Source organism: Nerophis ophidion, linkage group LG26 (genome assembly GCF_033978795.1).
Source record: "Nerophis ophidion isolate RoL-2023_Sa linkage group LG26, RoL_Noph_v1.0, whole genome shotgun sequence".
NCBI lineage: Eukaryota > Metazoa > Chordata > Actinopteri > Syngnathiformes > Syngnathidae > Nerophis > Nerophis ophidion.
The window spans coordinates 13,046,884-13,067,656 of NC_084636.1; the positions used below are offsets into that span (position 1 = coordinate 13,046,884).

Sequence of the window (20,773 nt, forward strand, 5' to 3'; positions counted from 1 at the left end):
CCCACCCCCACCCCCACTCCACCTCTTTGCCAACGCTTAACCCTTTGAGGTGCAACGGATGGCTGGAGCAGCGCCAGAAGGGTATCAGCTCCCCACCGTTTAAGAGGCACTGTAAGTGGCGACCCATCAGCGTTCCTGTTCCGTCAACATGTAGAATGTATGTCTGCTCTTCAACGGGTCTCTGCTGAAAATGTAATTTTGTTGTACTTTTTAAGTGCAATGACAATATATTTCTGTCCTATCCTGTGCTATCCTATCCTAGATTGCGATTACATATTGCAGAACGGGTAGTACAGATTATAATGGTGTGCTTCATGTTCAACAACATTGCAAAATAGCACCGGTTGGAGCAAGATAACATGAATGTGGAGGGAAATGAGTGTCTCCATATATAGTTCATGCAAAATCCTCCAACTTTTGCACTTTTTATCAATTGCACACACAATCTTAGTACATCACCTGCAAAACGCCCACTAATTGTACACTCATTGTTATCATTTTCTCACGCTATTGGCATATCAGGCCCTCAGTGTACAGTTTGTGTAGCAGTATAAATGTACTATTCATTTCAAATAGGGAGTCAACACAGCCATTGTTGGCTAAACATGGTAACACACATTTGTACTGTAGCAAGATCATCTTGTCTTATGTCTTTCCAGGTTGAAAAATAGCCTGCCGCTGAAGGATGACTACAGGATCAAGCAGAGAAGCGATGCCCTCATTTTCCGTGGAGTCACGGAAACCGACGCGGGAAACTATACCATGGTCCTGACCAACAAAATCACCAAAGAGGAGCACAAGAGATCTTTCCAGCTTCTGGTCAATGGCAAGTAGTTCTCTTCTTTAATGACTTTCTGTATCGTGGTAAGCGGTGCTCATTCTGATTCCTTCTTCAGTTCCTCCTTCTATCATTGAGAAGGAGGTGGCGGTGGACACGGATGTGTACCTGTATGCAAGCAGCCCGACGCTCAGGTGCACCGCCCGGGGCTTCCCTACACCAGCACACATCCAGTGGCAGTGGATGTCCAAAGACGACTGTCCCGAGGCCTTCGTGTGAGTAACGGCTGCTCTTTGTTAACAGGTTGTTTGTTTGGCATAGGCTCTTTGTGATGTTGACAAAACAAGGGAAGAGACAATGAGGGACACCGGTTTGCGGATATAACGCGTCCCTTTTTAGGACATGGAGTGTTATCACTGAGTCAGAACAGTTTGCTATAAGATACAAATTGTTACACAACAGCCTCCTTTGGTATTCAGTCCTTCTGCTTATCTTCTGTCCGCACATCCCGCAACATCCTTTTGTCAGTCTTGCACCGTGTTTCCTGTTGTTGCTGGTTTTACTCTTTTTTTTTTTTGTCTTGTTGCGTCTCCTGTCCCTGTTTAGCTGAATTACCCCGCTTTAGCTCAAAAATTAAACACAGAAAAACCACAACAAAAGAGGAAAGCACATGGTCATCAGGGAAATTTGGGAATTTTAAAACATTTTTATTTTTTTTATTTCAGTTTATTGAGCAGGATTACTCCACACCTCTACACCGTTGAGGTGGGGCATCAGGGAAGAATCCTTCGCATTTTTTAGTGAGGATCTAGAGCAGTGGTCCCCAACCAGTCGATTGGTACCGGGCCGCAGAATAATTTTTTACTATTTTATTTTATTTTTTCAAATTTTTTTTTTTAATCAACATAAAAACACAAGATACACTTACAATTATTGCACCAACTCAAAAAAACTCCCTTTTTCATGACATGCCAGGTCGCGGGACAAATTATCAAGCGTTGACCGGTCCGTAGCTACAAAAATGTTGGGGACCACTGATCTAGAGCTGTCTCAAACTCGTTTTAGTTCAGGGGCCGCATGGAGGAAAATCTATTCCCACCTTGCCTGGTTAAATCGTGGCATAATAACTTAAAAATAAAGACAACTTCAGATTGATTTGTTTGTTTTACTTTGGCCAAAAATAGAACATGCACATTGTGTAAATGTACACATTACAAATAATCCTCTTTGCAAAACACTTTAAGTTAGTTAACATTTTTGAGGAAAAAAAATGTTGCAGTTTCAAAAAGACCAGGAAGAACACAATGTGGCTTAGACTTTGTCTCAGTATATTTTTACAAAGCAATTAAACTGTAAGAACTTTTGTTTAGTTGGCGGTTCACCATGAAAAACGTGTTTGGAAAAGCAATTGAGTGTTTCCTCAAACCGCCGCATTGGGGACATCCACAACTGCCACAACACATTCATTTATCATCATTCAAATATTACACTTATGATATAAACAAAACAATGATCAAAATGACACCATAGCTGAAATCAATGTAACATAACTACAAACTTAACCAATGTTAATATGTTAGATTTAAGCATAAAATAAAATAGAACAAACAACAAATGTAGGAAAATAAATTTTTACAATGGAGTTCACTGTGGGCATCGCGACGTCAACCAATTGTGAGCGCTGCATGGAACTCTGATAAATAAGATGATGGTCATGTTGACTTAAATTTTTGCATCTTATCTTTTTGTTATGTTATCCGTCAAGTGGATAGTTTACAATGGAAGAAGGTATTATGCGTTGTTTGTGCTGCCATTCACAATAGGAGCAACTCATCGTTTGTACTTGCGCTGATTGGAGTACCGGCTGCCAATAAAGTGGGGCGCTTAAAGTCAGCTGACGCATCATCTTTGACCAGTGTCATGTGTGACCTGGGTTAAACTTGAATTGCGATTGAAACATCCATTAGACACATTGCAAAGCAGTTTCTTTCATTAAAAAATTGCAGCTCATTTTTATACAAACTTCGCGGACCTAATACGATGCACAGGCCTTACATTTGACACCCTTGATCTAGATAAATGTAATTTCACTGGTACAGGCCACTTGCATTGGGGACCGGCTGGTAAAGAATTTCTGTTCTTTTTAATGAACATTGAGGAACAGTATCATTTGTGTTTTAAAGTTAGATGGATATATTTGTAATTTTTTGGCCTTGGGGGAGGTCTCCGCTATACTTAGGGCCATCTGCACAAATGGTTTCAATGTCCTTCACCATTTTTTCTGGTCAATTAGACCTGGGCTGCCGAAGGCTGAGATGCCGTTACTGCATTGTAAAGCTTGGCGGGACATCAACAACGGCACTGGACACAACCCTGTGGAGCGGATCTCCACTGACGTCGATCACGACCACAAGGTAAACCCTTCAACAATGACGTCAGCAACATTACCCAGCACTCATTTTTTAAATTTTCCACAGAAAATTGTGAGCTCTTTAAAACTCCAGAAAGCTGAGGTCCACGCTCTTTACCGATGCATGGTGGCCAACAAAATTGGAGAAGATTCACGTGTCATTTTTTTCCACGTGACACGTGAGTATGCTCGTCGTATGATAACTAAATGTGTTAGTTATCAGTATAATAATACATCATGTTGGATGTAGACAACATACAAACTGTTAGTCATCAGTATAATAATACATCATGTTGGATGTAGACAACATACAAACTGTTAGTCATCAGTTATAATAATACATCATGTTGGATGTAGACAACATACAAACTAACTGTTTGTTATCAGTTATAATAATACATCATGTTGGATGTAGACAACATACAAACTAACTGTGTTTGTTATCAGTTATAATAATACATCATGTTGGATGTAGACAACATACAAACTAACTGTGTTTGTTATCAGTTATAATAATACATCATGTTGGATGTAGACAACATACAAACTAACTGTGTTGCGAATCAGTTATAATAAAACATGTTGGATGTAGGCAACATACAAACTAACTGTGTTTGTTATCATTTATAATAATACATCATGTTGGATGTAGACAACATACAAACTAACTGTGTTGCGAATCAGTTATAATAAAACATGTTGGATGTAGGCAACATACAAACTAACTGTGTTTGTTATCAGTTATAATAATACATTAAGTTGGATGTAGACAACATACAAACTGTTAGTCATCAGTTATAATAATACATCATGTTGGATGTAGACAACATACAAACTAACTGTGTTTGTTATCAGTTATAATAATACATCATGTTGGATGTAGACAACATACAAACTAACTGTGTTGCGAATCAATTATAATAAAACATCATGTTGGATGTAGGCAACACACAAACTAACTGTGTTTGTTACCAGTTATAATAATACATCATGTTGGATGTAGACAACATACAAACTAACTGTGTTGCTAATCAGTTATAATAATACATCATGTTGGATGTAGGCAACATACAAACTAACTGTGTGACAATAGGTTATCAATCAGGATGGCGCGGTAGGGGAGTGGCCATGCGTAACCCAAGGGTCCCTGGTTCAATCCCCACTTAGTACCAACCTCGTCACATCCGTTGTGTCCTGAGCAAGACACTTCACCCTTGCTCCTGATGGGTGCTGGTTAGCGCCTTGCATGGCAGCTCCCTCCATCAGTGTGTGAATGTGTGTGTGAATGGGTAAATGTGGAAGTAGTGTCAAAACACTTTGAGTACCTTGAAGGTTGAAAAGCGCTGTACAAGTACAACCCATTTTATTTTATTTATTTAATTATAATAATACATCATGTAGGATGTAGACAACATGCTGACAACTAATACTCTCATTGTGATGTTTACGTTGCGCACTCGCAGGAGGCCTCGAGCTTAGCGTGTACCCATCCAACGACCCTTTGGAGGAAGACCGCGTGGTCCTACGCTGCAAGGCGGACAAGTTGGTGTACAGCAACCTGACCTGGTTCCGCGTCGCCAACCAGTCCGAGTCGGCACGCGCGCCGTCGGTGCAGCCGTGCCGCTCGGTGCCACTGCAGCGGATGCCACTGTCGCCCGCCACGCAGTCCGATGAGCGCGGCGCCAACCTGACTTTGGAGCTGCTGCTGCCCAACGCCTCGCGCCAGGATGAGGGCATGTACGCCTGCCAGGTGGAAAACATCAAGACCAAGGAGAGAACCTGCCTGCTGCGTCATCTGTCTCTCAGAGGTGGAACATTTACGTCCTATAATAATCTGGCATCATTTTGATTAATTTCATGACTATGTCTCAGATTTTAGTGACCATATTACTTAAAATAAGTGGTCTAAAATAGAGGTATTCAAAGTGCTTGTTTTGTATTGGTTCTTGGCATATTCCAATATTATTATTGATATATATATTAGATATTACACAACAGTCGTCCCTTGTTTATCGTGATTAATTTGCTACAGACCCTGCCGAGGTAAATGAATTGCAGCAAAGTAGGAATCATTTTTTATAAATCAAATATTTTCATAGTTATAGCATCAAAAGCTGTTTATGCCCTTCTAAATCCCTTTTTTTTTTTTTTAATATTATCAAAGTCCTGTAGACATGATAAAACATGCCTACTCAAAACAACGCACACTCGTTTTACCCAATATAGTAGCACCGACTCTCCTCTTTTACTCATAAGAAATAAATAATACATACTGACAAAGCTTCGAACAATGGGAGACCGGGCTTTCTGCTCCGTTGCTCCCAGTCTGTGGAACGCTCTCCCTGACCACCTGAGGGCACCTCAGACTGTGGATGCCTTTAAAAAAGGCTTAAAAAACCCATCTTTTTAAAAAAAGCCTTTCTATAGATATGCATGCTGGTTGTAGCTATTGGGCTGTTTCTAGTTTCATATTTTATTTATTTTTATTATTACTATTTTTTACACTGTGGCTCTTTGAGGTTGTTTGCTCAACGTAAAGTGCTTTTTACAAATAAAATCTATTATTATTATTATTATTATTATTATTACTGTTAAGTAATATAGACTTATACGGACGTGCATATATAGTTGTTAACCACAACCACTGACCTGTGAAAAATAAGGCAACTTGTTCAATAATGATGATGCAATACAGTACAGTATCTTAGATTTATTATTTTAAGTTCATTCTGCAATTTCTATGCCATTAATATTTAATTTTTTGACTAATAATAGGCCGTAGTCAAATCTAAAAAAATTTAATAAAATTGTAGCATATTTTGAAAAAAACATGATAGAGTGAAGCCGCAAAATTGAAAGCACAAAGTGGGACGACTGTGATTGATGTTAAGAACCCCGTGTAGTAAAATGGCATCATTAGTTGTACTTTAAAAAATATTTACATTTTAAAATATGTACAATTGTACATTTGATGTGATTCATTAATTTTATTTTCTTGATTTATGATAATAATACACTGTATAATTATATTGTAGGTAATAGCTATTTCAGTGCTGCTTGTTGACACAAGATAAAATGTATTGGAATTGGGGGTTAAATCACCAAAAATGATTCCCGGGCGCAGCACCGCTGCTGCCCACTGCTCCCCTCACCTCCCAGGGGGTGAACAAGGGGCCTAGTGGTTAGAGTGTCCGCCCTGAGATCGGTAGGTCGTGAGTTCAACCCCTGGCCGAGTCATACCAAAGACTATAAAAATGGCACCCATTACCTCCCTGCTTGGCACTCGGCATCAAGGGGTTGCAATTGGGGTTTAAATCACCAAAAATGATTCCAGGGGCCAGCACCGCTGCTGCCCACTGCTCCCCTCACCTCCCAGGGGTTGATCAAGGGTGATGGGTCAGATGCAGAGAATAATTTCGCCACACCTAGTGTGTGTGTGTGATAATCATTGATACTTTAACTTTAATGTGTCATACAAAAGTAGCATGTAAAGATTTACCGTAGTATTCCGATTAATGTCATATTTGAATTTGAATTATTCATGAATAATCACAGGTTAATACTTGCTTTTAATTAACTTAAAAAAGACCCCAATATTTTGACACAAATGCAATTTTATTGTCAGAATGTCAAACATTTTTTTAAAGTTTTACTTGAATGCACAATTTTATTTGTTCAAAACTTGCTAACAGTTTTATATTATCAAGTCCAGCCAGAGGGTATTTTGAAGTGAAATTTGCCATTCAGATTCTCCTTCTGCACTGCCTTACATGTAGCCATCTGTGGCTAAAGTAAAGGAGCATGCGCTGTCAAAAATAATAATACAAAAAAAAAATAAAAAAAATAATAATCTGTGTATACATGATTAATGTAAAATTTTTTTGTGGTTAATCACATATGTTTTAACTTGTTATTTTTGACAGTCCTATTTTATCCATATCTTTTAGGTCTTGAGGCCCCAAGGATCCTCAATAACTTTACAGACCAAAAAGTCAATGTAAGCGCCACCGTCATGCTCCTGTGTGACGCAGCCGGGACGCCGGACCCGACGGTGGTGTGGACCAAAAACAACCAAACGGTGGTGGAGGGCTCCGGTAGGACATACTCTGCTAAGTCTGTTCAGTTGTTTTGTGGCTTTAGACGTCTCGACGTATTCCAGGTGTGATCCTGAGCCGTAGCAGTCACGTGCTGACCATCCAGCGAGTGAAGAAGGAGGACGCCGGCTTGTACAGCTGCTCTGCTTGTAACAGACGCGGATGTGACAGCTCTCAGGCCTTCTTGACAACTGAAGGTGAGTCTGGAGATGAACAAGAGCTAGAACCTTCACTGCAGATGCCCAACATCTGTGTGGTATGGAATGTCATTTCTCTCCCCCATGGCACCTCCATTCTTGCTTGGTTAGTTGGTAGGAGTGGCCAAGAAAGACAATTTTAGTGCAGATCCAGATAAAAGTTCAGGTTTGGGTCAACTTGAAGCAAAAACTGTGTTGTAATTTCGCATAACCACCATCTAAAGGACTGGAGTAGAGAACAATATCTAATTGGGATGTGAATCTTTGGGCGCCTAACAATTCAATCCGATTCGGATTCCTGGGTTGATAATTCAATTCAACAGGATTCTTGATTCAAATCGATTTTTATAATGTATTGTAATAATTATGATGAAAGTTTTTTTAAACAGGTCGTAAGTTAAACAAATGTATTCTGGTTGCATGGAAATGGCTTGATAACATATTTTTAAAATGTGTTCTTATTCAAAAAATTACATAAATGAATTAAAAATAACAAAATATGAAAAAAAAATTATACTTATACATTTTTTATCGATCTTTGAAAATTATGAATACAATTAGAGACGGGATGAGTAAAAATCGCAATATTTTTTGTGCACCTACCAAAAAAAAAAATGAAGTTGGTCATGGTCTGGGATAGGCCTGGGCGATATGACCTAAAAATAAAATCCCCGATTTTTTTCACAAAAAATTAGACTTACGATTTTTGCTGATTTTTTCCCGTAATTTTTAGAGAAACCATTATGACCACAAATAACAGAAATACTGTAATTCAAAACAAGTTTTTTCTTTTATTTAATCAAAAACTAGTAGTTTGAAATGACACTGCATACACTGCATCTTACTGTACCATACTTACTAAAAAATCAGATTTGTGTAATGTTGTTCTTTTTAGACCAGATATACATTTTATTTTATATGGAATAATTTTCAAATAATTCAATTAAGAACTCCCCTTGGAAAGCAATTCTTCCGCTTAAATTGAATACTTTTGTTAAACAAAAGTGTAGCATTGCACATTTTTGAATGCAAAATTCAAACTCTTTCTTGAATAACATACTTTTGTAAATAAAAATTTAGTATTATGCATTGTATCCAAATAATGAAATAAAACATTGAGAAGACTATTGTTTGTTTCAGTAAGTAGTTAAAATAAACGCAGGCTTTTTTATTTGCACATCTTAATGGTGTGCAGAGCAACTGCTTTAGTAGGTTTTTCTGTTGTATCTACGCGGTTATGTGGTAGTTGCTAGGTCCTGCCATGCGCGTAACAGCTTACTTACGGAACAAATTAATATATTGCATACACTAATGTAAAGCATATCACCTCGGAACTCCAAAACTATTATCAGCTCAGTTTTGACCAAAATTGAGTTACTGGGTTTTGCCTTTGGACAGGAGATTATCATGCTGCTCATATGTGTTTGCAGCTATTTCGATAACATCAGTGCGTTGAATCATTGGATCGCAATACAAGATGTACACTGACTACTCTAAAGCAGTGATTCTCAAACTAGTGGTTTGCAGACTTCATTTAGTGGTATGACAAATAATCACCTGATTAAAGTACAGTAAGAGTACTTTAATTTTCTGTACTACAGTGTTTTTTCCCCCTGTATCCAGTGGCCAAAAATATTAACACACAGCTGACAGATGATAGAGAATGTTTTTGTGGTTATATTTGACCTCAAGGCCTTGCAAAACTTTGACACATTCTGATTTGTTTTATTTTATATCAAAGATTTTGCAACAACTTCCTCATGACAGGAAGCTGGCTCTGCTGGGAGTTTCTAAATCCAAGACAATGGAAGTACAGGGAGGAGGGGGGGACCAAAACAAAACAAAACAAAAGGTCCAGTGCGGGTCTACGTGACGGTGTTTTTGCCAGCAGAATGGAGGCCCAGAAATACCTGTGTTGAGCATTTTTTATGACTGCATGAAATATTTCTGTACATGTTTTTTTCCTTACTGTTTTCAACACTTGTTTAAATAATTGTGTTTTTTTTTTCAGGTGCAGAGGAAAAGACCAATGTGGAGCTGATCGTTCCAATCGGCTCGGTGGTCATTGCCATGTTTTTCTGGCTGCTGATCGTCTTTGTCATCCGCGGGAGGAAAAGGGTAAGAACTCCCTGGTCGTTGTTCCCTTCTGGGCCGCACACGTTGGTGCGCACACTGAATACAGGTCCAGCACACGTACAAAGACCGTGACTGATTGAAAGTGACTGCTCCGGCTTTCATTGGCTCGTCTCTTTTGTGTCCAAGAACAACGGGGTCACTTTCTGCTCCCATAAGTCACGTACACCCACTTTTGTCCATCAATGTCCCACTGCTGCACTGTACAAAAGGGTAAGGAGGGCGGGAGTATGCAAATTAACAACTATGCAAATGTGTCCTCTTTCAGCCAAATGGTGGCGATTTAAAGACAGGCTACCTGTCTATGATCCTGGATTCGGAGGACGTTCCCATGGACGAGCAGTGCGATAGGCTCACCTATGACGCCAACAAATGGGAGTTCCCTCGGGACAGGCTGAAGCTCGGTAAAGCTCGGAAATGATCATATGTAAAGACCCCAAGGTGGCCAAATGGCGCCCGTGGGTTTTTAATGACAACTTTAGCTGTAGGAATTATGTGTATTGCAATATCATATCCCATATGAAATGCATGTGTATTTTTGTAGCACATTGAACAAACAATAGAACTAAAATACACAATAACACATTGACTATAATATAAAAAATATTGAAAGGGAATAAGCGGTAGAAAATGGTTGGATGGATGGATGTAATGAAACAATACGATACACAATAAGATTTAAAAAAAAAAAAAAACTGAGTTGTGATAAAGATTAAAATCACAGCAGCTAAAAAAATATTATTTTTTAAATGTTGAGAAATAAATACATAGGTAAAATATCAAAATGAGAAATAGTTTCTGAAGTGAAGTGAATTATATTTGTATAGCGCTTTTTCTCTAGTGACTCAAAGGGCTTTACATAGTCAAACCCAATATCTAATTTTTACATTTAAACCAGTGAGGGTGGCACTGGGAGCAGGTGGGTAAAGTGTCTTGCTTAAGGACACAACTGTAGTGACTAGGCTGGTGGAAGCGGGGATCGAACCTGCAACCCTCAAGTTGCTGACACGGCCGCTCTACCAACCGAGCTATACCACCCCAAATTAAACTTTTCATTGAAAATAATTTCAATGAAATCCTGAATAATATTGATGGTATTGATTAAGCAAAAAGCTATTCATGAATGAATTTATTTCATTACCTATTTCAATTAAAAAATGAAATATATTTATTGATTTGTTTTACTTATTCCTGATTATATTTATGACATTTTTATTGATTGAGGTTGTGGCTTTTTAATGTTACAAGCAGGTTTTTTGTACCAAAATAACACAAGAGATAATTAAGAATAATTAAAATGTGAAGTCTGCGATAAGGTGGCGACTTGTCCAGGGTGTAAACCGCCTTCCGCCCGATTGTAGCTGAAATAGGCACCAGCGCCCCCTGCAACCCCAAAGGAAATAAGCGGTAGGAAATGGATGGATGGATAAAATGTAAAGTGGTTTATTAAAATGTTCAATAATTATTCATTTGTGGAGAAATAAAATATAGAATATTAGAATTAGATTCAGATTTATTTATTTATCATTCAAATCTTTACATGATCAGGGAGGAATGGAAGAACAATGTTGTTGTGTTTCCAAGCCCCGATAAAAAGGTTGATTAAAAACGCCTTCAGGGAAATAAACTAGGTTTAAAATGTTGTTTTAAAGTTTTGAAAGGTCGGAAATGCTATAAATAAGACAGCACACCAGTAAAAAAGTTATACATAGCCTATGGATGAATGGTTATGGGTATGGTGTCATTTTATTTTGAACATCCATACAATTACAATGTAATTCATCACATAGTTCCAGTTTTTCATTACGACATGTCTGAAAAGGAGTGGGAGGAAGCAGAGCTTATTTAATCCTACCCCGTTTTGTTCCATAGCATTTTTTAACATGTTTTTTTGTACTCAATTTATAACACAACATCCATCCATCCATCCATCCATTTCCTACCGCTTGTCCCTTTTGGGTGACAGGGGGTCGCTGGAGCCTATCTCAGCTGCATAAGGGTGGAAGGCGTTGTACACCCTGGACAAGTCGCCACCTCATCGCAGTGTAACACAACAGTGAATAGATAAATAAATGAGCAAATTAACGTAAAACCTTAATAAAAATACTAATATTATTAATACAACTGTTTTTATGACATTTATATTGTTTAATTATTGACATTTCGTGTTTATGTTTATTGGACATTTTTTTAATCACATACGTATTGTTTATAAGTAAATTAAATAAATATAACGTCAATTAATTAATATAAGAATATTACCTTATTAGGGCCAGGGTTTCATACAGGATTGCTTGGGGTTGATGATGTCATCATATAATTTGCATAATTGGCTATTATGCATGCATATATAATTTTTATTAAAACATTTTATTTTGTAAAATGTTTGTAGTTTGAACCAAGTAACTCCTAATAATTATGTTTGGACATTTTACTGTTGCTTCTTTTAATGAATGTATTTTTAATGATCACAAGCAAAACGAAGCTGCCGTTGAGAAATGGGGCTTGTGTCTTTTGAGAAGAAGTTACATGCTTTCAAGTTAGCGTCTCAGAGTGTCCCATAACACTCGCTTTTTTGAAAAACAAAATCTAAAGGGGTCAGAATACTCGCTAAATGTTGCTTAATTGGCAACACCCTGCGTGTTACGATATCATTTACTTTATGGAGCTGTAACAACAAGATACATTTAACACAGTCCTATTATATTTGTATTTATGAGGTCGCGCCAAATCAATTAGTGGCAGTCCAAATGTACCTTTAGCGGGCTAGCACAAATAAATGAAGGTATGGGAAACACATTTTATTCACATTTCAGTGGAATGCTTTTAGATAAAACCATGCTAACCTCAACTTTTGATTTGTCTGACTTTCCAGCAATCTTAAATGCAACATAAGTTAAAAAAAAGAAAGAAAAAAAGACCAAAATATTCTTTTTCAAAGGCGATCCTCTGGGACGAGGGGCGTTCGGCCAAGTCGTAGAAGCGGCTGCCTTTGGTATCGAGAAAGCCGCCACCTGCACCACCGTGGCGGTCAAGATGCTGAAAGGTGAAGTATCAGCTCTCCTCCACCTACGTCTCCACACATGAGGTACTGTACATGAAGGTGTTGTTCTCCAATTATGTGATAGAGGGAGCCACGTCCAGCGAGTACCGAGCCTTGATGTCAGAATTGAAGATTCTCATCCACATTGGACATCATCTTAATGTGGTCAATTTGCTGGGAGCCTGCACCAAGCCTGGAGGTACACCATCGCGCCCACTGCCTTCAAGTATCAAAGTAGCACAGACCTTGGGCCAAATACGGCCCGCAGGGCCACATGGGCCCCATTAAGATTTTCCATCCGGCCCGCCGGACGTTATACATAATTTTTTTAGACCTTTAACTTAGACTTAGACAAACTTTAATGATCCACAAGGGAAATTGTTCAACACAGTAGCTCAGTTACAATGATGGAAAGTGTAAGGATGGAAATGACAATGCAGGTCTAAATAGACTAGATATAGCAATATAAAATATAACATATCTGCGAATATATACAATATATACTTAATATGTGTACAGCATGTTATATATATACAGATATATTATGTCAATAACATATATACAATATATACCAATTACCATGTACAATATTAATAATAATAATAATAATAATAATGGATTAGATTTATATCGCGCTTTTCTATTGTTATATACTCAAAGCGCTCACAGAGAAGTGGGAACCCATCATTCATTCACACCTGGTGGTGGTAAGCTACATCAGTAGCCACAGCTGCCCTGGGGTAGACTGATATTACAGTATATGTGGCAGCCCAAGCATAAAATAGAGAGTAGATCCAGCAGAAAATAGAATATAGACATTAAAAACAAAGAGAAGTAGCTGACATAGAGGGTGTCAGGTAATGGACGGATATCATCTATTGTTGCATGGGGAGTGATTACACAGCTGGATGGAGTGCGGAATGAAGGAGTTCTTGAATTGCACAGTGCGGGAAGGAAGCTGAAGGAGACTGTTGGAGTATGAACTCCGCTGTCCCTCAATTGTCTGGTGGAGTGGGTGGGCAGGATTGTCCATTATGGCCAGTAGTTTGTCCAGTGTCCTCCTGTCCCTCACTGACACAAACGCCTCCAACTGCGAGCCAATAGTTTGGCCGGCTTTCCGGATCAGTTTATCAATCCGGTTTGAGTCCCTTTTGCTGGTGCTGCTCCCCCAACAAACCACTGCAAAGTGCAGGGCACTGGCCACAACAGACTGATAAAAGATCTCCAACAGTTTGCTGCACACATTAAAGGACCTAAGCCTCCTCAGGAAAAAGAGTCTGCTCATTCCCTTCTTGTAAACAGCTTTGCAGTTGTCCTTCCATTCCAATCTGCTGTTCAAATGAACTCCCAGGTACTTATACTGCCCCACTACTGCCACCTCCCGGCCCTGGATCTTGATGGGCTCCACCGGGGTCATACTCTTCCTGAAGTCGATGACCAGCTCCTTGGTCTTGTCCACATTAAGGACCAGATGGTTCGCCTGAGACCACTCCTCAAAGTCAGCGATCAGTGTCATGTACTCCAATTCCTTTCCCTCTCTGACACACCCGACCACAGCAGAGTTGTCAGAGTATTTCTGCAGGTGGAAGTCTGAGGTGTACAGGGTGGACAGGAAAGGAGACAGGACAGTCCCCTGTGGAGCACCTACACCACTGACCACAGTATCCAACAGGGAGCTCCCCAGTCGCACAAACTGGGGCCTGTCAGACAAGTAATCAGTGATCCAGGAGACAATGGATGAACTGATACCCATCCTGAGCAACTTGTCACTCATCAGACAAGACATCAAAACTGTCGCCGCCATGACCATGTGCAGTGCTGTTTTTAAATTACCTTAAGTCTTGAACTATAGAAAGTATTTTAACAGTCACAGCAGCTCAGACGAGGAACAAAGCAGAGTGGGCGTGGTTTGTTTTCGGAGTAACCAGCCCGAAACGCATGTGTCAGATGCGGAAGCAAATTTTTACAACAAATTTCTGCATATAAGTGATAATTTATCATATTGTAGGTTGTTTATTAAAATTTGCATTCATATGTTGCTGTTTGTTACAATTTTGTTGTGTTTTTCTTGATTGTAAATGATGTCTATCGAGGAGCTAGTCTGAAAAGTAAAAGAGGAGCGACGTTCATATTTTTGATATTCAGTGCTTTATTGTTCATAGTTAATATTATAAATCCCACTTTCTTTATTTTGTGTACATTTTGGATTTCCCAATCAGTAAAAAACTGTAAAATTCATTTCGTGGTTTTTTTAGGTGGTCTGTCCTAATTTTTTTTAGAATTCTATCAGACATGACTTTTGGTACTAGTGTTCCTGAAAAAAAATGTAAAAGATACACAACTATGGAGGAGCTGGTCTGAGAAGTAAAATAGGAGCGACGTTCATATTGTTAATATTCAGTGTTTTATTGTTTATAGTTAATATTGTAAATCCTACTTTCTTTATTTTAGTGTACATTTTGGGTGTCCCAATCAGTAAAAAAATGTAAAATTCCTTTTGTTTTTTTTGTTTTTTTAGGTGGTCTGTCATAACTTTTTTTAGAATTCTATCAGACATGACTTTTGGTATTAGTGTTTCTGAAAAAAAGGGGACCCAAACACACATACTGTACGGCAGATTTTTACAGCTAAATGTGTATATATTATTTATACACACATACACATTGGCCTCCCAGACACATTTTTTCTCTCAATGTGGCCCTCGAGTCACAATATTTGCCCAGCTCTCAAGTAGCAGCTATGTGGTTTCTCCCTCCAGGTCCCCTCATGGTGATTGTAGAGTACTGCAAACATGGGAACCTCTCCAGCTACCTGAAGAGCAAGCGTGGAGAATACAGTCCATACAAGGTGCGAGCAGTTGAACTCACACAAGGTAGCATAGAAGATGTTCATTCTTCTGTGGTCGGCAGAGAAAGAGAACGGACAGCCGGAGGTGGACATCTGTCGGGGATGATGTCACCGAAGGCGATCTCGGTCTGGGGAAGATCGCCCGGTTGGACATCTGCACGGGAACGGCCGTCTGCTCCAGCAGTGACGCTTCAGGAAACAGTGTCAGTCCTCAGGACGGTATGGAAGGATTTCTTGTTTCTTTGACGTGTTTTTTTTCATCAGTCCTAAAAAGTGTAACGTGGGCTTTCAGAGAGCTCAGACGAGGACCACCTGACCATGGAGGACCTGATCTGCTACAGCTTCCAGGTGGCCAAAGGCATGGAGTTCCTTTCCTCCCGCAAGGTTGACATTTGCAAATTCAAGTTCTCTTGCTCCTCGTGAATCCCGTCCGATAATCTCTTCCGTTTGTCTTTAGTGCATCCACCGAGACCTGGCAGCCAGGAACATTCTGCTTTCCGAGAACAACGTGGTGAAGATCTGCGACTTTGGCCTGGCGAGAGATGTCTACAAAGACCCCGACTACGTTCGCAAGGGAGACGTGAGTTCCTGGTTTGATGGCTCTGGCTTCAAGGTAGAACAAAGCAAGCTGACAAGGTGGTTCTCTCGCTTTAGGCACGTCTACCTTTGAAGTGGATGGCTCCTGAGACCATCTTTGACAGAGTCTACACCACACAAAGCGACGTGTGGTCCTTTGGGGTCCTTCTCTGGGAGATCTTCTCCTTGGGTAACCATGATGATTATTGACTATCATATAACAAACCCTTAAAGGTCAAATCAATACCTCCCAGGACACCGATCGGCATCCGATATGTTGGAATTTTGAATAACTTCCTCATAGGAAACCCTAACAACACAAATATTCTGTTCCGGTGTCATCAAAAACCTGTATTAACTCTTCAGGCAATGTTTTAACTAGGGCTGTCCTGGCACAACCCTGTCACTTCCGGTACGATACTGATATTGGACCTTTGCGTATTGGCTGATCCCAATATTGATATGATATCACAAATCCTATATAATGTCATCCCTTATTTATCGATGTTACTTGGTTCTGAACGTGACATGATAAATTAATCACTACAAAGAAAGAATCATTAATTATAAATTAAGTATTTTCAAAGCTAGAGTATAAAAAAATGTTTACTACGTGCTAATTTTGTTTTTCAACATTGTGAGAGACATTTTGACATAAAATAACACCCTTTAGTTCCTTTTACACTCTTTTAAAGGCCTACTGAAATGAGATTTTCTTATTCAAACGGGGATAGCAGGTCCATTCTATGTGTCATACTTGATCATTTCGCGATATTGCCATATTTTTGCTGAAAGGATTTAGTAGAGAACATCGATGATAAAGTTTGCAACTTTTGGACGCTAATAAAAAAGCCCTGCCTTTACTGGAAGTAGCAGACGATGACGTCACCGGTGTGAGGGCTCCTCAGATCCTCACATTGTTTATAGATTGAGCCTCCAGCAGCAAGAGCTATTCGGATCGAGAAAGCGACAATTTCCCCGTTAATTTGAGCGAGGATGAAAGATTCGTGGATGAGGATATTGATAGTGAAGGACTTGAAAAAAATAAAATAAAGTTTAAAAAAAAGGCGATTGCATTGGGAGCGATTCAGATGTTTTTGGACACATTTACTAGGATAATTCTGGGAAATCCCTTATCTTTGTATTGTGTTGCTCGTATTTTAGTGAGCTAAATAGTACCTGATAGTCGGAGGGGTGTGTCCACGGGTGTGTTGACGCCAGTCTCTGAGGGAAGTCACTGCAGCTGCAGGGACGGCGCAAACTCTGCTGATCTCCAGTAAGAGGCGACTTTTTACCACAATTTTCTCACCGAAACCTGCCGGTTGACAAGTGGTCGGGAACCATGTTCGCTTGACCGCTCTGATCCACAGTAAAGCTTCACCGCCGGGAATTTTAAACAAGGAAACACTGTTTGTTTGTGTGGCTAAAGGCTAAAGCTTCCCACCTCCATCTTTCTGCTTTGACTTCTCCATTATTAATTGAACAAATTGCAAAATATTCAGCAACACAGATGTCCAGAATACTGTGTAATTTCCCGATGAAAAGAGACGACTTTTAGCCGCAAGTGGTGCTGCGCTAATATGTCCCCTCCAACCAATAACGTCACAAACACGCGTCATCATACACGTCATCATTTCGCGTCATCATTCCGTGACGTTTTCAACAGGAAACTCCGCGGGAAATTTAAAATTGTAATTTAGTAAACCAAACCGTATTGGCATGTGTTGCAATGTTAATATTTCATCATTGATATATAAACTATCAGACTGCGTGGTCGGTAATAGTGGCTTTCAGCAGGCCTTTAATCCTATATAGTAATGTTGCCTGAGGCTCAGCCAATCAGTGTACATGATACTGAACATCGTTCTGGGATTGATTTGGTGTCATGTAGTGGCTAATACTACTGTAGTATTCATATTTTTACTGCATTTAGCTATTGTTTTGCTACAAAATGCCCAATTTAGGACCAACAGATTGTAGAATATGCTTAAAAATGTTTTAAATATCCCAACTAAATTTAGCGATGTGTTGAAAGCCGCAATGTTTGAAGCATGATATGGCGAGGGACCACGGTGCTTTTGTAGTGTAGAATGTTAGAAAAGGCTTGATCAAGTGAAATTAGTCAGACAGAAAACAATCGTAGATATTAAAAACACACTAACCCGGTGGTTATCAAACTCTTTTTCACCAAGTACAACCTCAGTAAACACTTGACGCTCCAAGTACCACCATTTAAATGCAGTAGTGTAGTAGGCCTAAGCATTCATTAAAATCAAGGCAGAGGTTTTATTTAACAAGTATAATTACTATTTATAGTCGAACCTCGGATTCAGGAGGAACAGTATGGTTTTCGTCCTGGTCGTGGAACTGTGGACCAGCTCTATACTCTCGGCAGGGATCTTGAGGGTGCGTGGGAGTTTGCCCAACCAGTCTACATGTGCTTTGTGGACTTGGAGAAGGCATTCGACCGTGTCCCTCGGGAAGTCCTGTGGGGAGTGCTCGGAGAGTATGGGGTATCGGACTGTCTTATTGTGGCGCTCCCTGCACGATCAGTGTCAGCGCTTGGTCCGCATTGCCGGCAGTAAGTCGGACTGTTTCCGGTGAGGGTTGGACTCCGCCAAGGCTGCCCTTTGTCACCGATTCTGTTAATAACTTTTATGGATAGAATTTCTAGGCGCAGTCAAGGCGTTGAGGGGTTCCGGTTTGGTGGCCGCGGGATTAGGTCTTTGCTTTTTGCGGATGATGTGGTCCTGATGGCTTCATCTGGCCGGGATCTTCAGCTCTCACTGGATCGGTTCGCAGCGGAGTGTGAAGTGAACGGAATGAGAATCAGCACCTCCAACTCCGAGTCCATGGTTCTCTCCCGGAAAAGGGTGGAATGCCATCTCCGGGTTGGGGAGGAGACCCTGCCCCAAGTGGAGGAGTTCAAGTACCTAGGAGTCTTGTTCACGAGTGGGGGAAGAGTGAATTGTGAAGATCGACAGGCGGATCGGTGCGGCGTCTTCAGTAATGCGGACGTTGTACCGATCCGTTGTGGTGAAGAAGAAGCTGAGCCGGAAGGCAAAGCTCTCAATTTACCGGACGATCTACGTTCCCATCCTCACCTCTGGTCATGAGGGCTTCATCTGGCCGGGATCTTCAGCTCTCACTGGTTCGGTTCGCAGCGGAGTGTGAAGTGACTGGAATGAGAATCAGCACCTCCAAGTCCGAGTCCATGGTTCTCTCCCGGAAAAGGGTGGAGTGCCATCTCCGGGTTAGGGAGGAGACCCTGCCCCAAGTGGAGGAGCTCAAGTACCTCGGAGTCTTTGTTCCCGATCCGTTGTGGTGAAGAAGAAGCTGAGCCGGAAGGCAAAGCTCTCAATTTACCGGACGATCTACGTTCCCATCCTCACCTATGGTCATGAGCTTTGGATCATGACCGAAAGGACAAGATCACAGGTACAAGCGGCCGAAATGAGTTTCCTCACGCATGTGGCGGGGCTCTCCCTTAGAGATAGGGTGAGAAGCTCTGTCATCCAGGAGGAGCTCAAACTAAAGCTGCTGCTCCTCCATATTGAAAGGAGCCAGATGAGGTGGTTCGGGCATCTGGTCAGGATGCCACCCGAACGCCTCCTGAGGGAGCTTTTTAGGGCACGTCCAACCGGAAGAAGTCCACGGGGAAGACCCCGGACACGTTGGGAAGACTATGTCTCCCGCCTCGGGATCCCCCGGGAAAAGCGAGACGAAGTGGCTGGGGAGAGGGAAGTCTGGGCTTCCTTGCTTAGGCTGCTGCCCCCGTGACCTGACCTCGGATAAGCGGAAGAAGATGGATGGACTTACTATTTTTGTTTATATTTATTATTAACTGTAAAGAAGGATTTTTTTTCCTGTATATAAGATCAACTGTAGTGGTAATTTCTTTTTGGCGACACATAATGGCCACAATAATTAAATTACGCTCATGACGCAGTAAGTTGAATTATGCAGACACGTTTGTTACTAGATATTTCCTAAAATGCTTCTGACTTGGAGACCTTTTGTCTATAATAGGGGTGTAACGGTACGTGTATTTGTATTGAACCGTTTCGGTACGGGGGTTTCGGTTCGGAACGCTGCAGTACTGAACGAGTTTGGAAGCAGAAGTCTTCACAAGCTGCTCTGCTTTCTGCCTCTGTTGCTCTGTCTCAACAGCAAGCATTGTCCCGCCCACACAACCATCTGATTGGTTACATACAAAGCCAATCAGCAGTGCGTATTCAGAGCGCTGTAACAGCCAATCAGCAGTGCGTAATCAGACTTCAGAACGATGTTGTCAATGTTTCAGCATCGAGCACAGAGATATCCGTTTAGCAGGGGAGCAGCGCACTCTACCCAAATTTTACCAAACACTTCCCAGTCACAACTATTACTAACATCACTATGAGCCCGTTGACCTTCTAGAAACTTAAACTGCAGCTCAGCTAGCTCACAGTGTAGGCTTGAGGTGAGGGCTAATTAGCTTTTAGCGTAACGTTAGCTCATTTTGCTGTGTGGCGTGTGTGTGTGTGTGTGTGTGTGTGTGTGTGTGTGTGTTTGTGCGTGCGTGCGTGCGTGCGTGAATAGTCTCTCCTATTGCAATTGTACTATTTTTTCAGCTATAGTTACATGAATCATTAGTAATGTAGCAGCCTAGTTTTGAATAGCAGGGTCCCTGCTATCACATGTTGATAAAAATAT

General features: G+C 40.6%; 1 protein-coding gene across 4 annotated transcripts in view; it reads left to right on the top strand.

Moving 5' to 3' along the window:
* kdr (kinase insert domain receptor (a type III receptor tyrosine kinase)) overlaps positions 1–20,773 on the top strand; it is a 56,485-nt gene that overhangs the window by 26,769 nt on the left and 8,943 nt on the right. For all 4 annotated transcript variants that reach the window (XM_061888619.1, XM_061888620.1, XM_061888622.1 and 1 more), the window contains 16 exons: positions 660–826; positions 897–1,053; positions 3,072–3,192; positions 3,256–3,367; positions 4,652–4,996; positions 7,136–7,282; positions 7,348–7,479; positions 9,491–9,597; positions 9,881–10,016; positions 12,554–12,658; positions 12,741–12,854; positions 15,414–15,502; positions 15,565–15,721; positions 15,795–15,886; positions 15,960–16,082; positions 16,157–16,268. In XM_061888619.1, the coding sequence (XP_061744603.1) occupies positions 660–826; positions 897–1,053; positions 3,072–3,192; positions 3,256–3,367; positions 4,652–4,996; positions 7,136–7,282; positions 7,348–7,479; positions 9,491–9,597; positions 9,881–10,016; positions 12,554–12,658; positions 12,741–12,854; positions 15,414–15,502; positions 15,565–15,721; positions 15,795–15,886; positions 15,960–16,082; positions 16,157–16,268 (2,216 nt within the window). The remainder of the gene's footprint in view (positions 1–659; positions 827–896; positions 1,054–3,071; positions 3,193–3,255; positions 3,368–4,651; positions 4,997–7,135; positions 7,283–7,347; positions 7,480–9,490; positions 9,598–9,880; positions 10,017–12,553; positions 12,659–12,740; positions 12,855–15,413; positions 15,503–15,564; positions 15,722–15,794; positions 15,887–15,959; positions 16,083–16,156; positions 16,269–20,773) is intronic.